The sequence below is a fragment of the Corvus brachyrhynchos genome, unplaced genomic scaffold (assembly GCF_000691975.1).
Source record: "Corvus brachyrhynchos isolate BGI_N302 unplaced genomic scaffold, ASM69197v1 scaffold17, whole genome shotgun sequence".
In the NCBI taxonomy this organism is placed as follows: domain Eukaryota; kingdom Metazoa; phylum Chordata; class Aves; order Passeriformes; family Corvidae; genus Corvus; species Corvus brachyrhynchos.
This window is the reverse complement of record NW_008240046.1, coordinates 17,441,291-17,464,718: the sequence shown is the minus strand read 5'-3', so window position 1 is coordinate 17,464,718 and position 23,428 is coordinate 17,441,291. Positions and strand designations below refer to the sequence as shown.

The following is a 23,428-nucleotide window of genomic DNA, read 5'->3' as shown; positions in this document are numbered from 1 at the left end:
TGAGCAAATCTTCATGCTCAAAGTGAATCTGTAATTTCTGTAATTATATCTTTTTTTTTTTTAAAAAGTGTATTTCCATTGAAATATCTTCTTCTCTTGCCTAAGTCCCCTCTAATTGTATGCTTCCACAGAGTGAAATTAGAAATAAATGAATTATTCAATGAAGGAACTTGTTTCTTAGTTCAAGCTTTCAAATGTCAAAGTAGAGAAGCTTTTTTTTCCTCTCTGAGGGATCTAATAGTCTGTGAGTGAGTTTTTGGTAATTGTGCTATTTTTTGTGCTTATCATATTCTCTGTAATTGAACCAGATGTTGAGTCTTCTCTGGAGGAGAAGAGTCTTCTGAGTTTATTTAGTACTGTATCAGTCTTGCATCCCAAAAGATTTGAGGTTAATGTGAAAATGAAATAGTAAGGCAGATGCTGTATGTAATGTTCCTGTAGGTGGATAATCCCTTTTGGACTGAAACACTTAAAAATGTGTAACTCAAAGGTGCATACTACATGTAACAAATGGCTGGATGATAAATTATTGTAGGATTTTTTTGACAGTCGGTCAAAAGCCAACACTTTGTATGCAATGGTATATTTGCCATTATAATAGTAGTGCAATGATGAAAATAGTTCATGAGTTCAAGAGGCTTAGGGCTGTAGAAGCAGACTGCACTACTTGTGGGTGACTTACAGAATTTTTTTGTAGGGGAAAACCCTGAGTATGTTTCAGCTACTCAGCTGAGCTGGTTTCTCACCCATACATATTGATATGTCAGTAAAGAGTACGTGTAAGCTTTGCTTTTGTGTTAGGTTGAGGTACTGGGGGAAGCAGGGGCAGGTGTGCCTGAGTCTTCTCCTTTCTCTTATCTTGGTTTCCACCAGGAAGAAGCCTTACTTCATGTGTTGGAAGGAACCATAATGTTCTGAAGACATGCTTTCCATTTCTAAGGCCCTTACATATACCAAAAGAGTATTGTTGCTCTTACAGTTACAGGCACATGGAGAACTAACACTTCCACACTGTTTGTGGAGTGTTGCTGCCATTTAAGTACATTAAACCCTAGGATGTGCAAATAGCAAATGTATATTTCCAGAATACCATATCTCCTATGATGTATGGTTCGATAATTTTCCTAGACAGAGATTAATAATACTTGATAAATTTTTCTTTTATGGGTTGGAACCCAACCCTATTTGTTTATTTGTTTAAACACCTAAAACCATTTTTGTGCTGAATTCATTATGCATTTTGTAGCATAAATTTATTAATTTTTTGGTCTGATTATTTATACATTACCCCTAAAATGAAGAATTTCTTTTGTTGCCTTCTTTAGCATTCGTTAGCACAACTTGCATGTCGTGGTTGATTTTATTTCACTTGAGTCCCTCCGTTTACGGTTAAATATGTGTTCAGCAAAAGTTCAGTGTCACATTCAGCTACTCAAAACTTGTCTTCCTGAAATGGGATGTAGAATTGTATGGGCTTTCTTGTATGTACTTACAAGTAGCAACACTTGGTTGTTATATATCCAGCCATAACACCAGAGAGTCAGCCTGTGTATGACTAAATCAGAGCTGCCTCTAGCTTGATGCAAAGTAGTTTAAATTGTCAAGGTAGCAAAAAAGGTGGAGAACTGAGAAAGAAAAGTATGTAGGCAGAAGACAAATGCTAGAGTAAGAATACTGCATTATTTTTCCTTTTTTTTTTCTTTCCCTTCTTCAACAGCTAGAAATGCTTTAGAAATGGGAGCTCTTCCAGTCATTATCATCTGGATAAAAGAGGCATGTGAGCATACAGAGTTTTACAATGGAGCCTTTTAGCAGTTTTAAAACATTCCAGAAACTGTATTTTAAGGTCTTTCAAAATGCAATTTGTTTTCCTTTAGGCAGAAGTGAAATGGAGAAACCCATTTTCTCAAGTGCTTTTGTATCTTGTTGAACAATAGAGCAACTTGGAAAAAAGAAAAAAAAATCCTTCAGTTGCCGACAAGGGAGATATTTAGTTGAGAGTCTGAAGGCAGTTTAGATTTCTTCAGAGCTAAAGAACTTGCACTGCAAAACTCTTGCTCTTCCCAGAGAGTTCGGCTGTGCAACTTGACATCCCTTTCTAAGCCCTGTTTCATGCTGACTGCAGAGGTGGAACTAGTGTGTACACAGAGGGAATTTAATGAAGTCCAGTCCCTGTAGGGGTCACCACTGAATACTGGTCTTACAAAGTGACGTGCTAGAGCGTTCCATTGAATTCCCCTTACACTGAAAGGATGTTAGAGCTGAAAAATCACCATGGTATGATATCAGGGAGTTAAGGGATTCACTAAAAAGAAATACCAACAATCCAAACAATACTCTCAGTTGTTAAAGAGGAACTTCTAACGGCACCAACACTATGGTTTGTTTCCTGTTTCCTCTTAGGGCAATGTTACCCTTCCAAAATATGAGCCATAGCAAGACTACAATTAGATTTTTGTGTATTATACTATATTTGGATTTATATTTATCCTTTTGCTATATTAATTTTAGTAGATATATTTATTTAGCTATATTATGCTTGCAAGAGAGTCTCCTGCTACATTTGACTTCTAAATGCTATCAGGTAAAGTAACTACATGTAATTAATATTTTTAAAGAGTAGTGGCATGAAAATGCAAATAGACAACAGGAAGCCAGCTGTAAACTCTACTATTCAGCTTTCTTTCAGTGTCCTGCAAACTTGCCATTTAAATAACTACTTTTAGGGACAGAAGCCAGCACAGGAATAAAGGGTAACAAAAGTAAAGTTTATCCTGCTTTTGATAGTTTCAATAGTCTTGCATTTTTGGAGCCAAGTGATTCACACCAGCTGTACCCATACTGAGAAAGGTACAAATTTAATTGAAGGGAATCTGTCTGGGCCTAACTTTTAAAGAACCATTTACTGCTTCAGAGTAGATTATTTTAGGAATTTGTGCTTAAGAATCATGATTAATGCTGTTGCAGCCTATGTTCTACCTTATGTTTCTGACCTTAAAACCCAAGCAATTTAATATTATTATTAGAATATTAGCCTTGTTTGAACTCAAAAATCATTTAAATTAATGAGTTCATTTTATTGACATTAAAGGTTAGATATTTTGATAACCTGACATATTTTTATCAGGATGTGTTAAGTTCTTCAATTCTTCCACGTGAACCTCTGATTTTTATCATGTTAAAATATGACAACAGTGTTTTCTTGGAATATGTCTGCAAAAGTGGTAATAGAAGAATAAACAAACTAGATTGCATTTTGACATTATGTAACATAAGTTACCTTTAATACTGAAACTTAGAAACGTAGGCCATGCTAGCAGAGTGTGAAGGATTTTTCTCAGTATCTCAGGGATGTACTGGAGAGCACTGAGCTCACAACACTTTGCCCTAAATATCCAGGCTTCTCAGCTGTTCCAAAGCAGGTATTTTCAGCATGAATCTTTGTCAGCCAGGATTTCTAGCATCCTTTGCTTGAAGGTAACCAGCCATGCCTGGCATTCCTCACTTCTTGCTTACAAATCCAAAAGCCTTTGATCCTCAGTTTTAAGGATGGCTTAGCAAGCAGATCTGCACCTTGTAGCTTGGCAAATATTTGTCTATCCTAGAAAAAAGAAATCCGAACTGAGTATGCTAGGACAATTTCACTTGGAGCCAGTGAGTGTCATCCAGTTTTGTGCAGCAAGTAGTGTAAAATCAGTAAGAGAATATGGGTGATTCCAGTGTTCATTGAGTTTACAAAGTTCATACATCACTGTTACATAGGCATGAGATTTTTGTAGGCCTTTCAGTATTTCCTTGTAGAAGGCTGATCAGATGTTGCATCCCTGGAACTTCTTTTCGAGTGTCTTTTCTCATAACTTTGATAACATTTCTAGCATGCATTATATATGTGCCTTTTGTTCTGGACAACTTACTGACTTAAACCTGTAATTAGCAGAGCTAGAGTTTTCATGTTATTCCTATGCAGCAATGAATCATTTCCTCCCATTCCTCAGCACAGATACAGCAGATCATCTTCTTTGCTTGTCAAAATTTTGTCCATTTCTTTTACTACATATTTTTGAAAGTTAAGCATTTAGAAAAAGGTTAACTTTATTTGAACTGCTTCCTGTGGATCTACATTTCATGTACTCCTAATGGTACATTCTGATTCTTAATTTTCGTAAAAATACTAGCTTTTGGCAGAACAAATCAAGGGGGAGGAAAAAAAAAAAAAGCTCTAGGAAGATAATCTTGCTTAGAAGCAAAAAGCAGTTCTTAGCTTTACCCAGGGATTTGGAGTTTGGAAAGGGGAAGTCAGCTTACCAACTAGACATTATATGGGGGTTTCTTTTCTGGGTATTCTGTGGGGATAGGGGGGTGGAGGTAGTGTGTTTTTGGGGTATTTTTCTCCTTATCACTTACCGTGAAGATCTACAGGATTTGAAAGTGCTTTGAGAGTCTCTTTGCTCTGTGCCTTTGATGCAGTCCTTTGACCTTGTGTCAATAGCAATAACTTAGTAGCAGCAAACTTAGAAAAAAATTAAAGGGGAGCATTTCAAAGTGCAGAGTAACTATAAATCCAAGTTTGAACAAGTGATAGTTTAAGGAAAAAATCAAAGTCCTTCATGTGTTGAAGAATAAGACATTTTTGAAACCTGTTCAGTTCTAGTGTTCTGTTTAAATCTCTATGAGCTTCTTGCCAAGCAGTCGTATCAGAACACTGCTGAAAAGAGAAATGTTAAGCACGAGTTGTTTGATGTACTTCAATTAATTGTTTGTCAAGAACTAAATTCACTGTTTTCTCACAGTATTTAGAAAAATAGTTTCATTTACCACAGTAAAGTTTCAATATTTGCATTGAATAAACTGAATGTTTTATTTGCTACTGCCATATTATGAGGGTTCCTCTATAATAACATGAACCACATATGTATGTATATATCATTTGTTTGTTTATTTACTGTTTTCACAGACACTTCCTTTGGGGCTGGGAGATGGACAGCTCTTTACCTGGACTGATGGCCTGAAAAGGAAGGACTGGCATGATTATGAAAGCATTCAAAAAGATGCTATGCGTTCAGGTATACATGAGTTCAGAGCAAATTAAAATGGTTTGTTTATTCATTCTTTCTCTCTATGGCTATTTTTTCTTTTAAGTCCTTTAGAAGATATTCCTAAAAAGTTTTTTTTTGATTGCAGCAATGTCACGAGGACATTGTGTTCTGAATTGAGAGGTCAGACCAAGCACAAATACCTTATCTCTGAAAGTAGCCATGTGACAATGTGTTTCATGCTAGTAACTGTATAATGATTGTACATGGGCAAAAATATTATCAACAAATTATTTTTTGTGTTGAAATCAGTTGTCAGACTGTGACCAAATAGAAACAGAGTGTTGGTCTGCAAAAGGGCATACAACTAAAGCCAAACTGTCCTTAAATTAATGAACAAAACCTGAGCTCAGTACCTATAGCTGCCAAGAACCTTTGACACTTTTGCCGTTGTCAAACTCCAATCCTTTAGTCTTGCTAAAGCAACTTCATCTCATTCTGGCAGTCTACAATTATTTGAAAATGGGAGAAAATTGTGCTTGCAAATACACTGAAGGACACTTTGTTACGGTAAGTAATGTAATTTTAATGTACCTTTACGTGCTGCATCCCATACATGCAGAGAGTGTGGTTTGTGTTCCTCTTTCTGTCACCAAAGCATGTTCAGATTTTAATTCTTCTTTTGTAACATAATGTACAGCTATTCAATGTAATATGAATTAAATTAGAAGGAAGGAAGAGAAACAGCAGTTGAATTACACCTTAATCAGTGATTGAAAGTCATTATTCTACAAAGGCCAATCTACTATTGTAAAACAAATTAGGCTGTCTTGATCCCACTGTCTTGAGACAGCCAAAACCTCCCCCAAAATATCTCTATAACTGAATCTGACAGATTCATAAGGCTTGGTAAGTACTTAATTTTGCAGGAGCCTGAACTACTAAAATATTGCAAGTGTATGTTAATTTTGTAAGCTATTTTTCCCTTTCTCTTTTGAATCTTGATCTTCTTAACTAAAGAAATTATCCTTTCCTCCTACGTCTGCTTAGGAGGTAAAAAAGATGGGGAGGGGAAGGAAATTATTCTAGGCAATTTAGTAGTTGTCAGATCAATAATTGCTGTGTTCCAAATTGCTAAATGTAAAATCACAAATATGCAAGAGAGAATGTACAAAATAAAAGCAGCATATAAGTGGAAACTTGTACATATGTGGGGAATATCATGTTAGAGTGGACCTTTTTGAGGGCTGTGCATTGATGCTTTGGCAGTGTACTTTTAATTTCTAAATATGTAATGTGGACCCCGTATGTTTTGGACAATAACAGTAATACTTATGATTGTCTGATGGATAGCTTAAAGCATTGCCCATGTAATGCAAGCCATTGCATGGAGTAGCTGAGAAACTGAAAAAACATGTTATGTGGCTTTGTAATTCCCAGTCCTAAACCTAACATGATAACTGTAGTAGTATGTGAATATTAAGAAATTCTGACTTTTATTTTTTCTTTATTTTACCGTTTGCTGAGTTTGACGTTTTAGAGATATCTTTTAAATAATTTATATTTGTCAACATTATTCAACAGATTAAAATAACTTTTAATGCTCTTTGTAAATCACAATATGGTAATACATATGCAAAGCTAGAGCATCTCAATGCACTTTTTTAGGACATACTATGTGATTTCTCTTCCTAATAACATTAGCTGAAATACACTATTAGTTGAAAATCTATCTGAAAGCATGATGTGAAAGGGCTTGTTGGGACATTTCAGGAAAGGCAGTCAATGCTTGTTGCACAGAAAAGAAGAAAGGACTGAAGTATTTTTTTAATTCAGCCTGCCTGTTTATCTGTAAAGCTTACGATTTCCTAAGTACTGGGAATGGGAATTTCATAATTTCTAATTATGGAGAGGTACGAGTTTCTTCATGACTACTACTGTTTCATGGTCAAATATTTTGATCCCTTTTCATTCCACCAATTAAAACCTATGTTTTTGAATTTGAATGGTCTCTCCTCTTGAAGTCAAGGAATAAAGCCTTTTGCAAGACATGCAGAGGAGAAAGGAATTATTTCTATTTATTTCAAGTGTTTTAGCTCATCTTTTTTGTCTCTAAAATTACAAATGATCTGGCATATAAATCCTGAAATGAGCTTGTGTTGCTTTTGGTTTTGCAGGGCTGTGTTGGAACACCTGCGGTTCAAATCTGCGTTTATGGTGTTTCTATTGTTACTTCACATTCTGTTAGCATGGTGATGCTACTTGAGAAGGTACTTGAAGTGAATGATGGAATGGCAAGGCTTTACACGTAGCCATAACTTAATTTAAAAGCACTTGTAAAGACTTCCAAACCAGTTCTAATAATATTAGTTGGTTAATCTTGATAAAAGAATTCAAGAAGACAAGAGAGGGAAATGCTGTTGGGTTGCAGAAGTACTAATTGTTATACTGTTGATGGAACAGTGAAGCTATCCATTTAGTTGCTGGTTATCCAAGCCCTGATTTACTCAGTGTCAGAAAGGAATGTATAATGACTTAAATATACTACTTACCCGTACAGAATAGATGTAGTGAAATGAATATTAAGTTATTTAATCAACCCAATTGCTTCCATTCTTCTCTGAATATTACTCTGTCATTAGCTCAAAACCAGTGACTGAAATATAGGAAAATGAAAGCAAAAGTTAACCTTAAAAAAGGTAATTCCTAACTAAACAATTGTGATAGATACTTTGGAAGGAATTCCTTCCATTTTCTAAAGTGAGCCATTAAGTCAATCAGATATTACAATGGAGGGGGAGGGAACAAAATAAGCTAATCAGAGAAACTGACTTTATTGGAGTTGATAAGTCATGCCAGCTTTTTGACAAGAAATCAGAATTGAAAATAAGACCGCTTTCTATTAGTTTCTTTTCCTTTGGGAATACAACTGATGACATGCCTTGATGAAGAATATGCTTCATTTGCATTAAAAATATGAGAACTGTAAACAAATGCAAATCCTACATCTGTCAGTTTTTGTTTTGGTAAGTAATAAACAATGTCTCTGTGTATGAGAAGAGCACTCTTGCGTTGGAGTTCAGAGTGGTGGGTGCACCCTACATGAATGCAGCCTGCGTAGTAATGGCCCAGGTAGCTCCTGGTGTGTGTATTAGCCCAGCTACACAATGCCTGTTGTGTCAGGGCACTGTAAATCTGCGTGCATCTCTACAGAGAGTAGACATCCTGGATGCTGAAGCCCCTGGCATTTCCATGAATCAGCTACTGTAGCTGATTCTTTGTTTTATCAGAGATTTCCCTACTTCAGTTGTCTAGGGAGGACTCTGAGGTCATTTCTACCAAGACGTTCATTTCAGGGGCATGGCAGCTTCTGTGGCACTGATAGCACTGGTTTTCAATGGTTTCTGTGCAGAACCCGGAGTCTGAGATCCCTGAATGCTCCCATGATGAAATTCACAGCAGAGAGCTATGAAAGCCTAAGGTAGTAATTCAGAATCATCCATGAGAAGACATTACATTGGTTTCACTTCTATCTTTATGTCCTGAGTAGTGAGACTAAAAGTCCTCAAGAATCAATGTCATTGTTCTTCCATTTCTGAAAGTTATTTTATCTATTTCACTCAAGAAATTCTCAGCTCTATCATCAATTACAAGCAGTAGCAGTAATGATGAATTACAACCCTTCTCAGATAAGAGGAAGGATTCATATGTATAATTCTTGGGCTTTTAAAGAAATGCAGATTGAATGTTTATATTTAAATATAGTGCTATTTCTGATCATGATAACCTATTTCTAACCACAAGTGATAACTTTTCCAAAGTAAAGTACTACAAAAGGGTAACCAAGGGAATAGAAAAAGAGAAAAAAAAGAGGTTTTATTTCTGAAAGCATTTTATCAATTCTATCGGGGATGTTAATAGCCTATAAGATACATGTAGAAAGACTGCATACTAAAAGTGGTTTTGGGTGTTTTTTTTTCAATATTTATTCTTTAAAAGCAATTCTTTTAATTTTTCCTTTATAATGCTTTGCAGGCATTTTTGTCTGATTGCATGTGTATGCTGAAATGATTATTTCGATGAGGTGGATTGAAAATTTAGTGTAATAAGCTAATTTCTGAGAGAATGGTAAAATGTAAGGAGCTGTATAAATATAAATTTATAGAAACCTTTGTCTTCAAAAGAAATTGGCTAAGAAATAGAATAAGTGACTTCCGAGATATGTCTGTCAATACTTTTATGTTTGACTGTTGAGCCATTTTGGTCTTGTCTGCTAACAAGATCTCAAAGGAAAAACCTTTTAGAATGTACCGTAACACCCAGTGGCTATTCCAGCAGTTACTGAGCAATTTGCAGTCTTTGTTCCTCCTATTTGTATATTTAAATAGCATGTGGAAGCCTTATGGGGAGGGAAGGAATGAAGGTTGTAATTCTTTCCTGTATTCGGTACTGTCTTTACCTTTCTGCTGCTTCAAAATGTTACCTTAACTGGGAGAAGGGGATTTTAAAGATCTTGACCTTTACATGCCTCAGTGCAGGCATTTCGTAGAGGTTAGTTCTATAAACAAACAGACAGTATGTTCTATAGTTCTACAAACAAACACTCATTCAGATTACTTTTATAAACAAGCTAAGCAGAGATATTGAAAAATAAGTGACCTGTACATATTTGTGATGACAATGGAAATAGATTGGAGCTCTGTATTCTTGGGGTAGAATGTCAAAAGAAGGCAAAAGACATGAGCACTTTTGTGCAGCAGTAACAAATAGTGAACACCTGAAATTTGACTTCAGTGTCAGTTAAAGAAATTGTGCACTGGTGATCCTTTTCCATCACTTCTGTTCAAGTACTTGGTTAATCCTTATAATAATTTTGAATAGGGCCCGTTCTTAAATTCAGAAGAAATTGTCAAGGCAAAGCCTAGTGCCAGACTGTTTCTAGAAGATACGAGGCAGTGTGATACAGAAAGCAACATTAATTGTAATTTCCTATTGTTTATGAAAAAAATTAGCTCTGTGATACTTATACAGATAAATGTAATAAAAGTTGTGCAGGAAAAAAATGTATAATAAAACACTGATTTACTTATGCCATATTTCATATGGAATTATACACTGGGAATTTTGTCAGCACCTTATATATTAAACAAGTTTACTAAATTTAATTTAGGTCTCTGAACTTGCAATTCCTTTAGAAAGAATTTGAGAATTTGCAGTATAATTGGAACTGTAGTGGTAGCCAAGGTCTCAATAAACAGTCATAACCTAATTGTTCATAGCATTAATCATGAATATGCTTCATGCAGTTTAAAATGCATTGTTTGTAAAAGAGAAAAATGTTTGTCAGTTTATCTTAATGTAAGTCTGACATGATTAAAAAATTCTAAACTGTAATGTTAATCACAGCTTGTCAAGGAGACAGCACATAAAGGATGTGTAATATGAAAGATGGATGCAATCTACTGCAGTTACATGAAGTGTTTCACATATTAAAATGTATTTGCTCTGTAAATAAAGTGCTGCAGACTGTGATCTGATTCTACCACTCTTAATGGTCTGGATGTCCTATTGAAAACAGTGAGATCAGCCTGGAGCTGGGTGCCAAGCACAATAAAACTATTATACTCTTAGATAATTACTTGGAAAGAGAATTTTTTTTTTCCAGTGGTGCCTTTTCCAGAAGTTTAAACTCTGATAGGTAGAAAATATGGTTTGGTGTTTTGGTTTTTTATCACAAGGTTTTCTCTGGGTAACTACAGAGTGGCTTCCTCTGATTGTGAAATGGCGTTATTTAAGTGATAGCTGGGGTACACACTCTCACTGGATCTCAAGTTACAACTTTATATTACGCTGCAGAGAAGCTAGGAAGTGTAAAGCTGCAGCTGTATAGAATTGGTCAGAAAACTGTGTACGTGATAGAATTCTTGCCACTTAAATCTTGCCACTCTAGAAAGAGTTTATAGGTGGCTGTAAGTCAGAACCAAGCTTCTATTTTAAAGCACAATACCTCTGTTGCCATGGCCAGATATGAGGCCCTTTTTGTGGTTGAAGTAAATGTGATTCTTTGCCAGTCCTTCCCTGTTCCCCCACCACACACACACACACACACACACACACACTCACTTTGGAAACTCATCAGTTAAACCACCTAAATGTAATTGGTAAGCTAATTTCTAAGAGCTACCAGAGCAACTGAGGAAGAGGAAGCACAGTTCATAATATGACTCCTACTATTTAGAACACTGAAAATTATCTTCTGTATACTTTTTTGTGCTGGGCATTGGCATGTTGATTTTTACCATGATAGGCAGAAAGAAAACTGTATTTCCAGAAACTTGGCAAGAAATATTTATGACTCTCACTGTATCAGTGATACATATTCTTGAATGAAACTAGTATCCAAAATTCAATAAGTGCTCTCCTAGAAAAAATATTAAAGTTGCTACGTTTTCATCTTTCTCTATGTTTTCATCTGTTCAGGGATATGTGGTTTCAAAAATCCTTAACAAACCAAAGTTTGCTCTCTAGTACCTTCTCCCGTTGTATTTGAAAGTTGATATGAGTGCTCACACCGTTTTAAAAAGAAAAAAAGAAACAAGCCAAAGCAAAAATAAAATTTAAATAAAACAATAAGAAGCAGATGCCATCTGGTTGTGATAGTCCCAAGTCTAGTATTACCTATTCTGCAAAGTGGTGAAGACCTGTCTTCATGGACTTAGATCAATATTAGTGATCAAGAGCTGATATTGGTGAATGTATTTAATGTGTAATACTTGGGAGTTTAATAGAGTTGCTTCCTGAAAAAAAAGGAAACTTGACTTTAGAAGTTTTGTGTTTTGGAGATTTTTTGGCAGGGAGGGGTATGAGAGGACGTCTCAGCTAAAACGGATCTTTTAATTTTGCACTTGCAGTCTCGAATGATGGTTTCGTTTTTGGCTCTGTTAGTCATCTTTCTCTTTGTGCTTAAATGTTTTCAGGGCTATCTTAAGTAATATTTAGTAGGAGTTTATCTGTAGGTGCTTGGCTGGTTTAGTTTTATGTTTGGTTGATTTTTTAAAGAGAGATATGTTTTGCAGTAATTCTGGAAAGGGAATTTTATCTGGACAGTCTTCAAAAACGTGGCTCATTTGGAGAGAGAGTTTGGAATGAACAAACAGCTTAGAGATCTTCAGGCTAGACCTGTCTGTGTGTAAGGAGGATGAGATCTCTATAGACCATCTAAATTAGGCTCATTGTCTCTTGTGATGGGTGTAAAAATGATCAAGTTTGTCAGTTCAGGGCAATTATTGATTGACTCAGTGGAACAAAGAAACGTCACTTAGTTTGCTGTGAAAACTCAAATACAGAGCAGAAGGAAATGAATTCTGATTAAACTGTAGTAAAAGAGCTTGAACAAGTACTTGGCAGCAATTATAGCCTATCAAGATCATATTTTTCAATTCAGATGCAATGAGAAAATGGAATTTTTCCTACTACTTTTATGTCATCTTTTAATTTTAAAATGTGCAATGAACTGCTGTCAACCAGCTTTAAAGTCCATCTCTTTTAAAGATTTAAGAAAGACATTCCTGTAGCTTCAATCTAGGTCAAAACCCTTATGAACGTCAATTTTAAAGGTTTGGCAAATGAGCAAGACTCTTTCTTGGCCTAATCTACATTATAATTTTGGGGAATTTGCTGTCAGTGTTGTATGCTAGTGCCACATATTGCTTGCACCCTGGTCAGTAACCTTGCATGTTACAGACTTCATCGTTGAGAATGATCACCATTATAATTACAAGCACACCATTCCAAAGACAGTAGAAAGCTCTCACTCTAAAATTCACTACTTGCTTTCCTTAACATTGCAATTGTTAAGGTTCTTCAAAAATTATGTATAATGTGTTCCTGTATGATACTCTATATGTGCTTTCATTTGACTTGATGCAGTAAACTTAATTATTATCATGTATAGAAAATACAGTTTAGCAGAAGACTTAGTTACATTCACAAAAAACATTTTTGGAGTATTGTTTTAGCCTTTTGGTCTTCAAAAAGACAACATGATGTTTGGATTCCTAAAAAAAATAAAACCCAATAAATAGTGCCTACTTTCCTGTCATAGCTTCTTTCTTTTGAGGATATGAATTAAGTTTGCAAGTACAAAAGTCTAGTATAGTTATCTCAATGCAGTTTATGACTGAAATATGTGTAAGGTGACTTTCTTTCTTTTCCTTCCTGTTTTCATTAAACAAGCTGACAGAGGAAAATTATTGGACTAGTGAAACCATTTGTCTGACATCCAGTGAATATATGTGAAAAGGCAGAGATGTATGATTGTTTTGCTATAATTTGCTTTATAGACACTAGCTCATCAAACAATGCCCTGTAATCACTGCTTCTCAAGGAACAGAGCTACCTTTTGGATGTAATTATGTGACACAAAGTTGTCTGCCCTGCATGCTTGCAGTGAAGTGGTGTCTGGGGGAATCCATCCTCCTCCTAATATAAAGAAAGTAAAAAAAGAAACTGCAGTTCTAAGAGTGACATTTTGTTCTGCCAACCTCTGTGAAAGTTCTGCTGTCTACAAGGTAAAAATGAACTTTTTTTTTAGGCAATCTTCAGTAAAGGTTCTGCAGGTGATGTTGAAATGGGAATAGTAAAACTTGTCAGGAAATTCAGTGGAAAAATGCTTAGATTAAAAAAAAGTTAAAAAACCAAGATGCATATCTAAGGGTCATTATAAGTATTCTTAAAATATGGAAACAGTCTTTCTCTTGAAATTTCTCATGAAATGGTTTACGTTTTTATGTTTTTAAAAGATAGCTGAAATAATTTCAGGTTACCCTGACCATTACTTCTATTTTACGCGCTAATTAATTGGATAGCTTGTATGTGTTTTGGAAACTACTGTTAATGTATATGAGGTTACTGATACTTTTAGTTGCTCCTTGCATTTTTATTCCATGCCAGTTTACAAAAGGTGAGACTGATCAGAAACACAGTGGGTACTGGTGTATAAAGTGGGGAAGGAGTAGTCTCCAGAGGGCAAGTTGCAGACACTAAAAGGATACTGATTCTATTGTCATCCCAGATCTCCTTTCTGAGCAACCCTGGTTATTGAATACTTCAAGGATTTTTTAATTGAGAGACCAAATATTCTGCTGCTAATCTATTTCTAATATTGTCACAGGAAAAGAAAAGAAGCCTCTAAATAAATAACGTTTTAGTTTATTTGGATTTTCTTTCTATATATTTTGTTCCCAGCTTTTACTGAAGTGGTTATACTGGAAAGAAGCCCAGACTTCATATGCTTCACAAAAAGAGTGAAAGCTGTGAGTAGTTAAAGTTCTGGAGGGCTGACATTTTAATTAGCTGCTATTAATGAGTAAGTTAAGCACATTACTAACATACTGCCACTTCAGTATGGTATTGAAATGACTTTTTTCTCCCAGTTTAGACAATGATCAACATTTTAAATTCTGTAAGAAACTGTGATACAGATCATGTTTTCATGTTTTTTTTCTTTTTTGGAGACTTCTGAAGTCATACGCAGAAGTTTTGAGACCCTGAGCGTTTCTTGGCAATAAGTTAATTTTTCCCCAATTCAGCTCTGTTTTGCCCATCACAGTAGTTGGTGAGTGATCTCTCCCTGCCCTTATCTCAACCCACAAGCCTTTTATTATATTTTGGCTCCCCTGTCCAGCTGAGGAGGGGAGTGATGGAGTTGCTTTGCTGAGTACCTGGTGTCCAGCCAGGGTCAACTCACCATAGTAGAACATCAATTCTTTATCCAGTCCAAGTCCTTTGTCATAATTTCTCTCACTATTGTGAAGATGTTGGTTTACTATTTAAGCAAGTACAGGAAAAGTTAAATTAAACATATGCAGAAACACTTTCTCTAAGTTAAATCATGTGACATGCAGGGATGAATTAATAGCAACAAAATAGACAAACTAAGTGGGGTTTTTTCCTCTCTGGAAAATGTGAGGTATGAGGTATGATGATTTCTTTCTGCTTTTCTAGTTTTAAATGTACTTGACAACTTAAATGGTGGAATTTCTTGTAATGCATCTGAAACTTTACGTCCTACTCCTCTGTTACCTGTGGTTATGGAGGGCTAGGGAATTGTGTATGCTTGTTCTCTTAACATGGTTGCTAAAGATCTTTCTCCTCAAAAACCAGATTTATTGAGGGGCTTTTAATCATACAGCCATAAGTAGAATTCAGAGTTACTGTGTGCTGCATAAATACATCATAAATATGCATAATGGAATTTAACATTTTTTAAATTTTCTCAGTGAGAAAGAAATTTTTATGGACTTTCTTCATATACACCTGAAATTTCAAGCTGTGCACATGTGAGACTTTGTGTTGGTACTTGACATTTTTTTCTGTGTGTGATAAAATTAGAAAGTATTGTTTTGGTTCACAAACAAAATTTATAATTTGAATGTCTATCCTTTAATAATACTAGTTGAGTTCTGTCATTTATATAAGATTTGGGGAAAAAAAAGACTGTAATTTTAAAATTTTGGCCTTCAAAATACATTTTATTTGCTTCCTTTAACCCAGATATCAACAAAATTAAAAAAAAAAACCCAGCAAGTACTTTTGGCTGAATCCCGACATCAGTTTTCAACAACTTAACTTATTCAAAGAAGTTCCCAATGGACATATTGGGTTCCTACTGAATTATGCATAAATGTGGCCTTAGGATAAATGTTTAGTTGTGTTCTGTAAGTGATGAGTTGTCCTTTTGAATGGAAAATATTTTAAACTAATTAGTTTAAAATTTGTTCAGATCCTGGCTGAGGTGGCTCATGAGGTCTCCACTTCTGCCTCTGCCTGATTTGACAGCATATATTGACTGGAAATTTCAGTTGACTTTGGTACAGGAAGTTTGCTCAAATTTGTGTCAGGCATTGAAAAATAGTTAGCATTAATTAGACTTGTATTTTTCAGAAAGATGTGAATCAATGGCAAGGGAGGAAAAGGGCTGTGTAGAGCTCTGCTCGTAGCAGGTCAAACATTAACTTTAGCTCCCCTTACTACAGAAATGTCAGTCAGTTGTAAGACTTTTTAAAATAAAGAATGCATTTTAAACCACAGACTGAATGATAAAAGGCAATACGAATGATTGCAGTGTTAGTATCTTTTAAAAGAAGAAGGAAAGGCAGTAGCTGGGTAGTGTGGTACTAGTGAGTATATGGAGCAGTATATGTAGTATTAAAACTTTTCAGAAGAGTAATGTGTCTGATTTTCTGAATGAAAACATGAAAAAGAGAAGAGCACTGAGATTCAAAGTGTTACTTTGGGTGTGATAGAACAAAATGCATTTTGTTCTAAGTAAAGCAGAAAGACTGATGCAGGCCAGTCCCAAGAATATGACATCACTTGTTTCAGTTTTTTATGTGGGTTTATATTGCTTACCTTGATGTTAATTCTTGCATCTCTGAATTTGTAGGGGTGCCGGCTTTTTATATTAACACAGGTAATTATTTGCATACTCAGCTTATAATGTATAAATCTCAATGGACCTGAAAAGGCAATAAACCACTTACGTACTATCTGTGAAACTTGCCCTGAGTTTGCAAACGCTGCTTGCTCATTGTCATTCTTCTCAGATTTACGGAAGGAATAAGTTTGTCCTTGTCACTGAGTCACCATGTGGGGAATCAGATGGCTTAGTTCTGCTTCTTGGGTCTGCCTCAAACTTTAACTGTGAATATTTACTATCTCCATATGTAAGAATGGTTATAATTTTTTTATATATATATATATATATACACATTTTTTGTTGTTGTTTTCTAGGGGTGTTTGTGGTTTGTTTTGTTTTGGGGTTTTTTTGTAGGGGTCATGCAGGCTAAATCCAAATTTACTGGGAGCTGTGACAGCTCCTATGTTCTCTGGAGGATATACGTCATAGAATAATGCTTCATGTACAAGAGTGACTACACTGTTGTACACTGTTGACTCACGCATAGCTAAATTCATTTTTTACAGGTTATTCCATCTTCTTCGTGTGACAGCCACAAAGCCAGCTTCTGGAGCTAGTTTAGGTTGAATTAATGAAAAAAAAAGGCAAAAAAAAGATTCCATATTAAGAAATTTGTTCCATGGAACATCCTATTTGTTTTCCTGTGATGATATACAGTAAACAGCACATGGTTATAATATGTCTTAGAATGAAGAAAAATAGAGAAGCAGGGATAACTCTTACATTAATTACAGCTGTTATGACCCTATCATTTTGTATTTTGGGGTTTTCTGAAACGCTACCTGTGCAACTGTAATTCTGCATTATTTTGTGGGTCTGTTTGGTTCCTGTACCTAACCCTGTTAGGGACACTTTAGTTTGAGCTTTTTCAAGATATCAGCTTGACCGTACACATTAATAACACCATCTGGCACTAGAGACTATTGGAATGCCATTCTTGAGGCATTTTGTGTGACTGAAACAAACACCTTACCATTATTAGTACATTTTTTTTTTCAGGTCGTGTTCCATAGTACATACTTTTTATCCTGAGAGATCCTTCTGTTACTAAATAAACTGTGAAGCCTTTTTTATGGTTGAATTCTATTTCTCACACTCTTGCTCATTCAGTATTTGGCTCTGATTAATAGTATACAGCCAGTCTGTTCTAATGTTAAATGAAAAAAACATTCTGGTGGCTGTGGCGTTTGGTGATAAGTAGTTAGACTAAACAGAAGATGTACTGTGCATCCCTTGGCTACAGAGTTATGATTAGATTCAGCTCAGCCTGCAGAATACTACTGAGGATATTGCTTCTCTGCTGCAGTGATAGAGAAATTCATATCAAAACAGCATGTGTTGCTGCTTATCTTGCATTGTACCCTGTGGCATTCTAAATACACTGGACAAAATACCAAATTGTATTGGTCTGGTTTTTTCTTTTATTTTTGCTAGACTTATTAAAGTGGAAATGGGGGGAGTAGAATGAGTCTTTCCACCCAGCAAGCCACTGTAGTACTTGCAGCAAGTTTTGAAAGCCATATCTTTTAAGAAAAATTCTATTGCTTATTTTCGTGAAATGCTTATTCGGACAGTTGACTTTTCAGGGTTCATATGCAGTCATTCTTCTGCTAAAATAAACCAATCCCACTGGTTTATCTCATTATATATTTTAAAGCATTCACTTACCTCCGCCCCCCCGCCCTTTTTTTTTAACTCTGCAATAAATATGTTGGAAATTTAGAGGCTGCATTTTAATGTTTCAAATGAATGAAAAATTTGAGGGGTACTTTACTCTAATGTTCCATAAAGCACAGACTATAAGATTTAGAAATTAATTATTAATTAATTGAAAATTATTAATTGAAAAAATCCACATATTTAAGGTAAACCACAGTTTCTTGTTTTTATATCACTCACTTCATATTGGTTATTTGAAAGTTGTAAGATACAGAGTTGGATTTTTCCAATGGTTACCTGTATAATGCCATTTTTCTGCTAGGACACCACTGCCAACAGCAAAGGCCAGGTTGCATTTTAAAGTGACATCTAGTAAAATGCCTAGATACCTGCAAGAATTAATCTCCAGAGCACTGAGCTAATTATTTCTTCTTGAAAATTAATTAACTCAGCAAACATTATTTTATGACAGATAAACAGGTAACATATAAGAGCAAATTCCTGAAGTATAACAATAATAATTTTGCAATCCACTTCGTCAAGGCAGCAGCTGGGCCAGCTGATTGTTCCCCACTCCTGAGCCAAAGCCTGCCTTACTCTTGGGAGCTGTGGAGTCCTGCAAGGCAACAAGCCCCAGCTGAATTTTCCAGAGCTTTGTGCTGCAACCTGGGGCTTTTGACACTCTGCCAGATGTTGCTGTTGCTTGCTCCACTTGGTACACTCATTCACTCTTCTGCTCATTGCCACTACTGCATTTTTGTGGTGCTCAGCCTGACCACTGTCACTTTGTATCATTTCCTCTTGTTTCATATTTAAAAAAATGCACATGAAGTGCTAACATGTCTGTGATATATACAGAATATTGGTAATCAGCTTCTCGTGCTTCATGGAGTCTTAAAAAAAAAAAAATCTAGTGCCATTTTTTCCTTGCAGTTGACACAGAAAGTTATGATCTTAAATTAACATGAAGAGTTGGCCCAGGCCTATTGAGTCTGTGGAAATCTGGAAATTATATTTAATACAGTTACAAGGCAAAAAAAAAAAATCTAGTGCCATTTTTTCCTTGCAGTCTGACACAGAAGTTATGATCTTAAATTAACATGAAGAGTTGGCCCAGGCCTATTGAGTCTGTGGAAATCTGGAAATTATATTTAATACAGTTACAAGGCTGCAATTTACTTTTTTTTTCCACTTGGATATTTTTATAGAAATGCTACTCAAACATCTGTAAAATAAGTACATTTCAGAACTTCCTATTTGTCCCTCTCATTTCCTCTCTCTTCAGGAACTACTCTTCCTTTACCTACTTCCTACCGACTCTGGGTTGAGGAATGGCAGAACACATCACTGCTATAAGTAGAGATTTCATTCTGTGTTAGTAACAGGTTCCTTTCATTTTCATCTCATGTGAATGATAAGCAAGCAATACTCCAAAGATCCAACTACAGTACAATATGAATGTACTCTTCTAAATTTTTTTAAGGAGCATGTTCTTCTCTGTTGGTTCTTTTGTTTGGTTGATTGGAGGGTTTTTTGGTTGCTTGTTCTTGTGGTTTGATTGTTCTGTTGAGGTATTTTTGTTTAGTTCTGGCAGTCAAAATACGAAATTTAAAGTTACATGTTTTTTCTCCCTTTTTCTCCCAACCTATGCTATTTGTATAAAGACATTCCTGAAGAGAGAAGCAATTTAGTTCATATTTCTCCTGCCAATATCGTATTACTATAGCAGCAATCCAGAGAGGACAAAGCCTCATATTTGCTCCCAATAACATCTCTATACCATTTACCAAGGACTACGTGATCCTTGGAGAGAAAACCTGTATGTACTACTGTCATCTGAAGATAGATAAAATAGTAGGGACTTTAATACTTTCTAACAGAAAACTGAGTGAATTTTTGATTGTTGTTTTCTGTAGTAGTTCAATATTGAAACTGTAATAAATAAATTTTGTTATATATTTGTAAAGAAATAATTTATTCTTCCTTAAAAATTTATTGTTCAGGATTTCCTTGACAAGGTTTTTGCATAAGTAAGATTTGATTACTTCTGTAATGCTAAGAAAAAGCCTTTTATATTGCCTCAGATCTTTACAGAGTTATGTAATAAATAATTAAAAGTGTTGTAAATCTTACTGCAGTGCCTTTTTAAGCTGCTAAAAGGTAGAGTAGTGATAAAATAATTTTTAAAAGATACTTTTGATCCTATTTCCATTGATGTAAAATCAAATAAATTCCTTTCCTATAATATAAATTAAGGTAATGAAATTGTACAACTGAGTGAGATACTCTGAGAAGTTTAGGAAAAGTAGAATAAGTTTGAGATAAATATACTTCTGTTTCTGATGCAAGTTTTATGGACTCTGAGGGAAGCTATATTCAGTTCTTTTATTTCTCATAGTGCTCATAATGTTGGGATCCACCTTAATAGATGACCAGAGTTGTATCGATCATCTCTCAGAGTCATGGTATCATTTGTTGCATGCCTATACATGGATCCCACAGTTCTCTGGATTGCCTATGCCGTTGTTTTACTACTCATACAGTTAGAAAAATGTTCGTTACTTTCAACCTGAAAGCCATTTTATATACATATAAATATACACCTACAAATTATCTGCAACTTGGGTAGTTCCATTTGATATGAAGGGAATTACTTTAATGTGAGACATGCAGTTTTAATTCTGTCTCCGTAACAAATTGCCAAAGATCCTTCATGCATTTATTAAAGTTTTAATCCATTTTATTGGAAATTAACATAAATGTGCAAAACCACAAAAGGCACTTGCTCAAAACAAGCAATTCCCTTTCTAGTATGAAAGGAGAAGGTGATTTCCACACCCTGCCCTCCTGTGAGGAAAAGGAATGCAATTATTTTGTTTGTACTCAAATGGAAATTCACTTCCAAAAAAGCAGAATGTGCTGGGAGTTTGAGTTGCAAATCTGTTTTACTTATCTAAAGAATATGAAGTTGATCTTCACAGTGAGAGATGGGAGACTTGTATACAACTGTGCATTAGGAAAACTTCAGTAATTATGTAAAAGATACCACAGATTGCTTTAGAGTTTTTGCCCTCTGCCTTGGCCAGTTGCCATATCAGAGATGAAAAAAGTTGTGTGAAAGTTTAGGTGTCAAAATGACTTAAGATCTCCGAGTCAAATATTTTTAATCTGTTGCTGATCTTTATTTCCCATTTTACTTCTCTCACTCTTTCTTTGAGGCTGATGTGTGATTGCATTCATTTGGAATTTGTGTTTTCTCTGTCTACCTTTGCTAAGAAGTATACTCACTCTCCCCTCATGGGGCTTCAGTTCTGTGTAGAAAGATTGCTCTAGAAAGATCTGTTCTCACTGTGAGAACTTCCATGGGAGAGGATGGGGTTGGAGTTCATGTGTGATGAGCGCAGATGAGCTGTGCTAGATTCTCAGTGGAATATTTAGAGATAATTCCTTGTATATAATTTAAAGAATGGCAGAATTAACTTATCCAAAATAATAAAATGCGCTATAAGTAAGAAGACTTACTTATTTGTAGGTTCATGTATTAAAACAGACTGCTTGCATGTACTAAAGCATTTAGCACATGGAGAATTCTTATTCTCTACTGCAAATGGTTTAGGGTTAAAGGATGCTTGAATGCTTGAATTAAAGGCTATGCTTAAATACTTCTGTGAATTATAGTCTTGGCTTGGTGTAGCTGTGTAGTCATGCCTGAGTAAACTAATAGCAGTGAGTATAAACAGTAAATAATTCAGAGTTGTACACAGTTCTTCCCCACAGACACTGAATGGCTGATGTTCTTTATCCACGTGGTTTCCTGTGTTAAGATGTCAAGCAATTGCTTAACTTCTTGAACTTACATGGCAAAGCCAATCTTTTTTACCATGCCTATTGAATTATAAAGAATGTTAATCTGAATTATAAAAGCAAAACTCCAAAAGAAAACCCAAAACACCCTGAAATGAGAACCTGTTGCCGTGTGTTTTCTTGTTTATAATTTTAAGCAAGTTCCCCTATCCATTGCATATGGAAGTAGTGCAGAACTCCTCTTCTGTTGCTTATTCAAATTGATTTACAGTTGATCTATTTTGATAGCAATACCCCTGTTCTCTTGATAATTATAGTACCTAGCAACTATACCAATGTGGCTGTTCTGCAATTTGACTTTTGTACTGAGTTTACAGAATGGTTTTTATTTTCTTGTTTCACTTTAATCATCTTCCCTTTGTACCATCTGTTGAACAAGAGGGCTTCTTCTTCTTCTACTGTACCTGCATAATATATAAGCAGAAGATGCTTAACTGAGGTGTCCTTGAACTATCAGATATCACAAGTTGTCAAGCATAGAACTGAAAATCTTTAGGATGTGTTATACAGTGTATGGTTTCCTAGGAGATAGGAACATCCCTGAGTAGGGCTAAAAAAGTCTGTACAGAGTATCTAATACTTGGCCAAGCCAGTACTTTATCTTGATGTCTCTAATATCTTACTTAACCTTTTCTTTATCTGCATATCTATGGAGAAGCATTTTAAGATGGTGTATGAAAACTCTTACAATAACATAGTACTAAGCAATTCAGGGATGTTAACTCCAAAACCATCATAGTGCCTTAAGAGGAAAACCTAGCATATTTTCATACTTGCTTACATTGATTACTGTAATCAATCAGACTAGTAATTCTGTAATCACAAAGGTAAGACAGCACTGTGTGAATGAAACTGCTGTAAGGCTTCCCATGCAGTGGAACATTCTGATGGGATTTTTGGGCCCAGGTTGAATACATGTGTCATTCTTATTATTGGGTTTCTCCCTTCCTGAAAAATCAAAATCCTGAACTAAAACTTCTGATTGTCCTTAGTTCATGAGGTTATTTCTACTGCAATTGTAAACCAGCCTCAGAGAGTTAGTATCAAGTCTTAGTGCTGGATTGATTTTATCCATCACATTTGGTTGAATCCCCTTTTAGATGTAAAGAGGCCAAAAAATTCACCATTGGGCTTTTTTACTCTCAGTTCCTACAGTACTTTATAGCCTTGTTACACTTTCTGTATTGCTATTTTGCCTTCAGACAGAAGAGACAATATAAGAGGGCTTATATCTGTCTATCAATAAATTTAAAGCAGTCGTCTGTAACCAGTAATGGGAAATTATACTTAATCATGGTCCTTTGCACCAGAATTTTACTCTTGCTGCATTGTGAAGTTTCCCGTTTTTATCCTGGCATTTAGGTCCACATCCAAACCATTGTGCAGTAATAGA

The 23,428-nt window shown here is 35.3% G+C and overlaps 1 protein-coding gene across 1 annotated transcript in view; it reads left to right on the top strand.

Moving 5' to 3' along the window:
• Window positions 1–4,319: 4,319 nt before the first annotated feature.
• Window positions 4,320–23,428, top strand: part of GALNTL6 (polypeptide N-acetylgalactosaminyltransferase-like 6) — a 281,614-nt gene continuing 262,505 nt past the window's right edge. Inside the window, exons 1-2 of the mRNA XM_017744313.1 lie at window positions 4,320–4,325; window positions 4,955–5,063. Of these exons, the coding sequence (XP_017599802.1) occupies window positions 4,320–4,325; window positions 4,955–5,063 (115 nt within the window). The remainder of the gene's footprint in view (window positions 4,326–4,954; window positions 5,064–23,428) is intronic.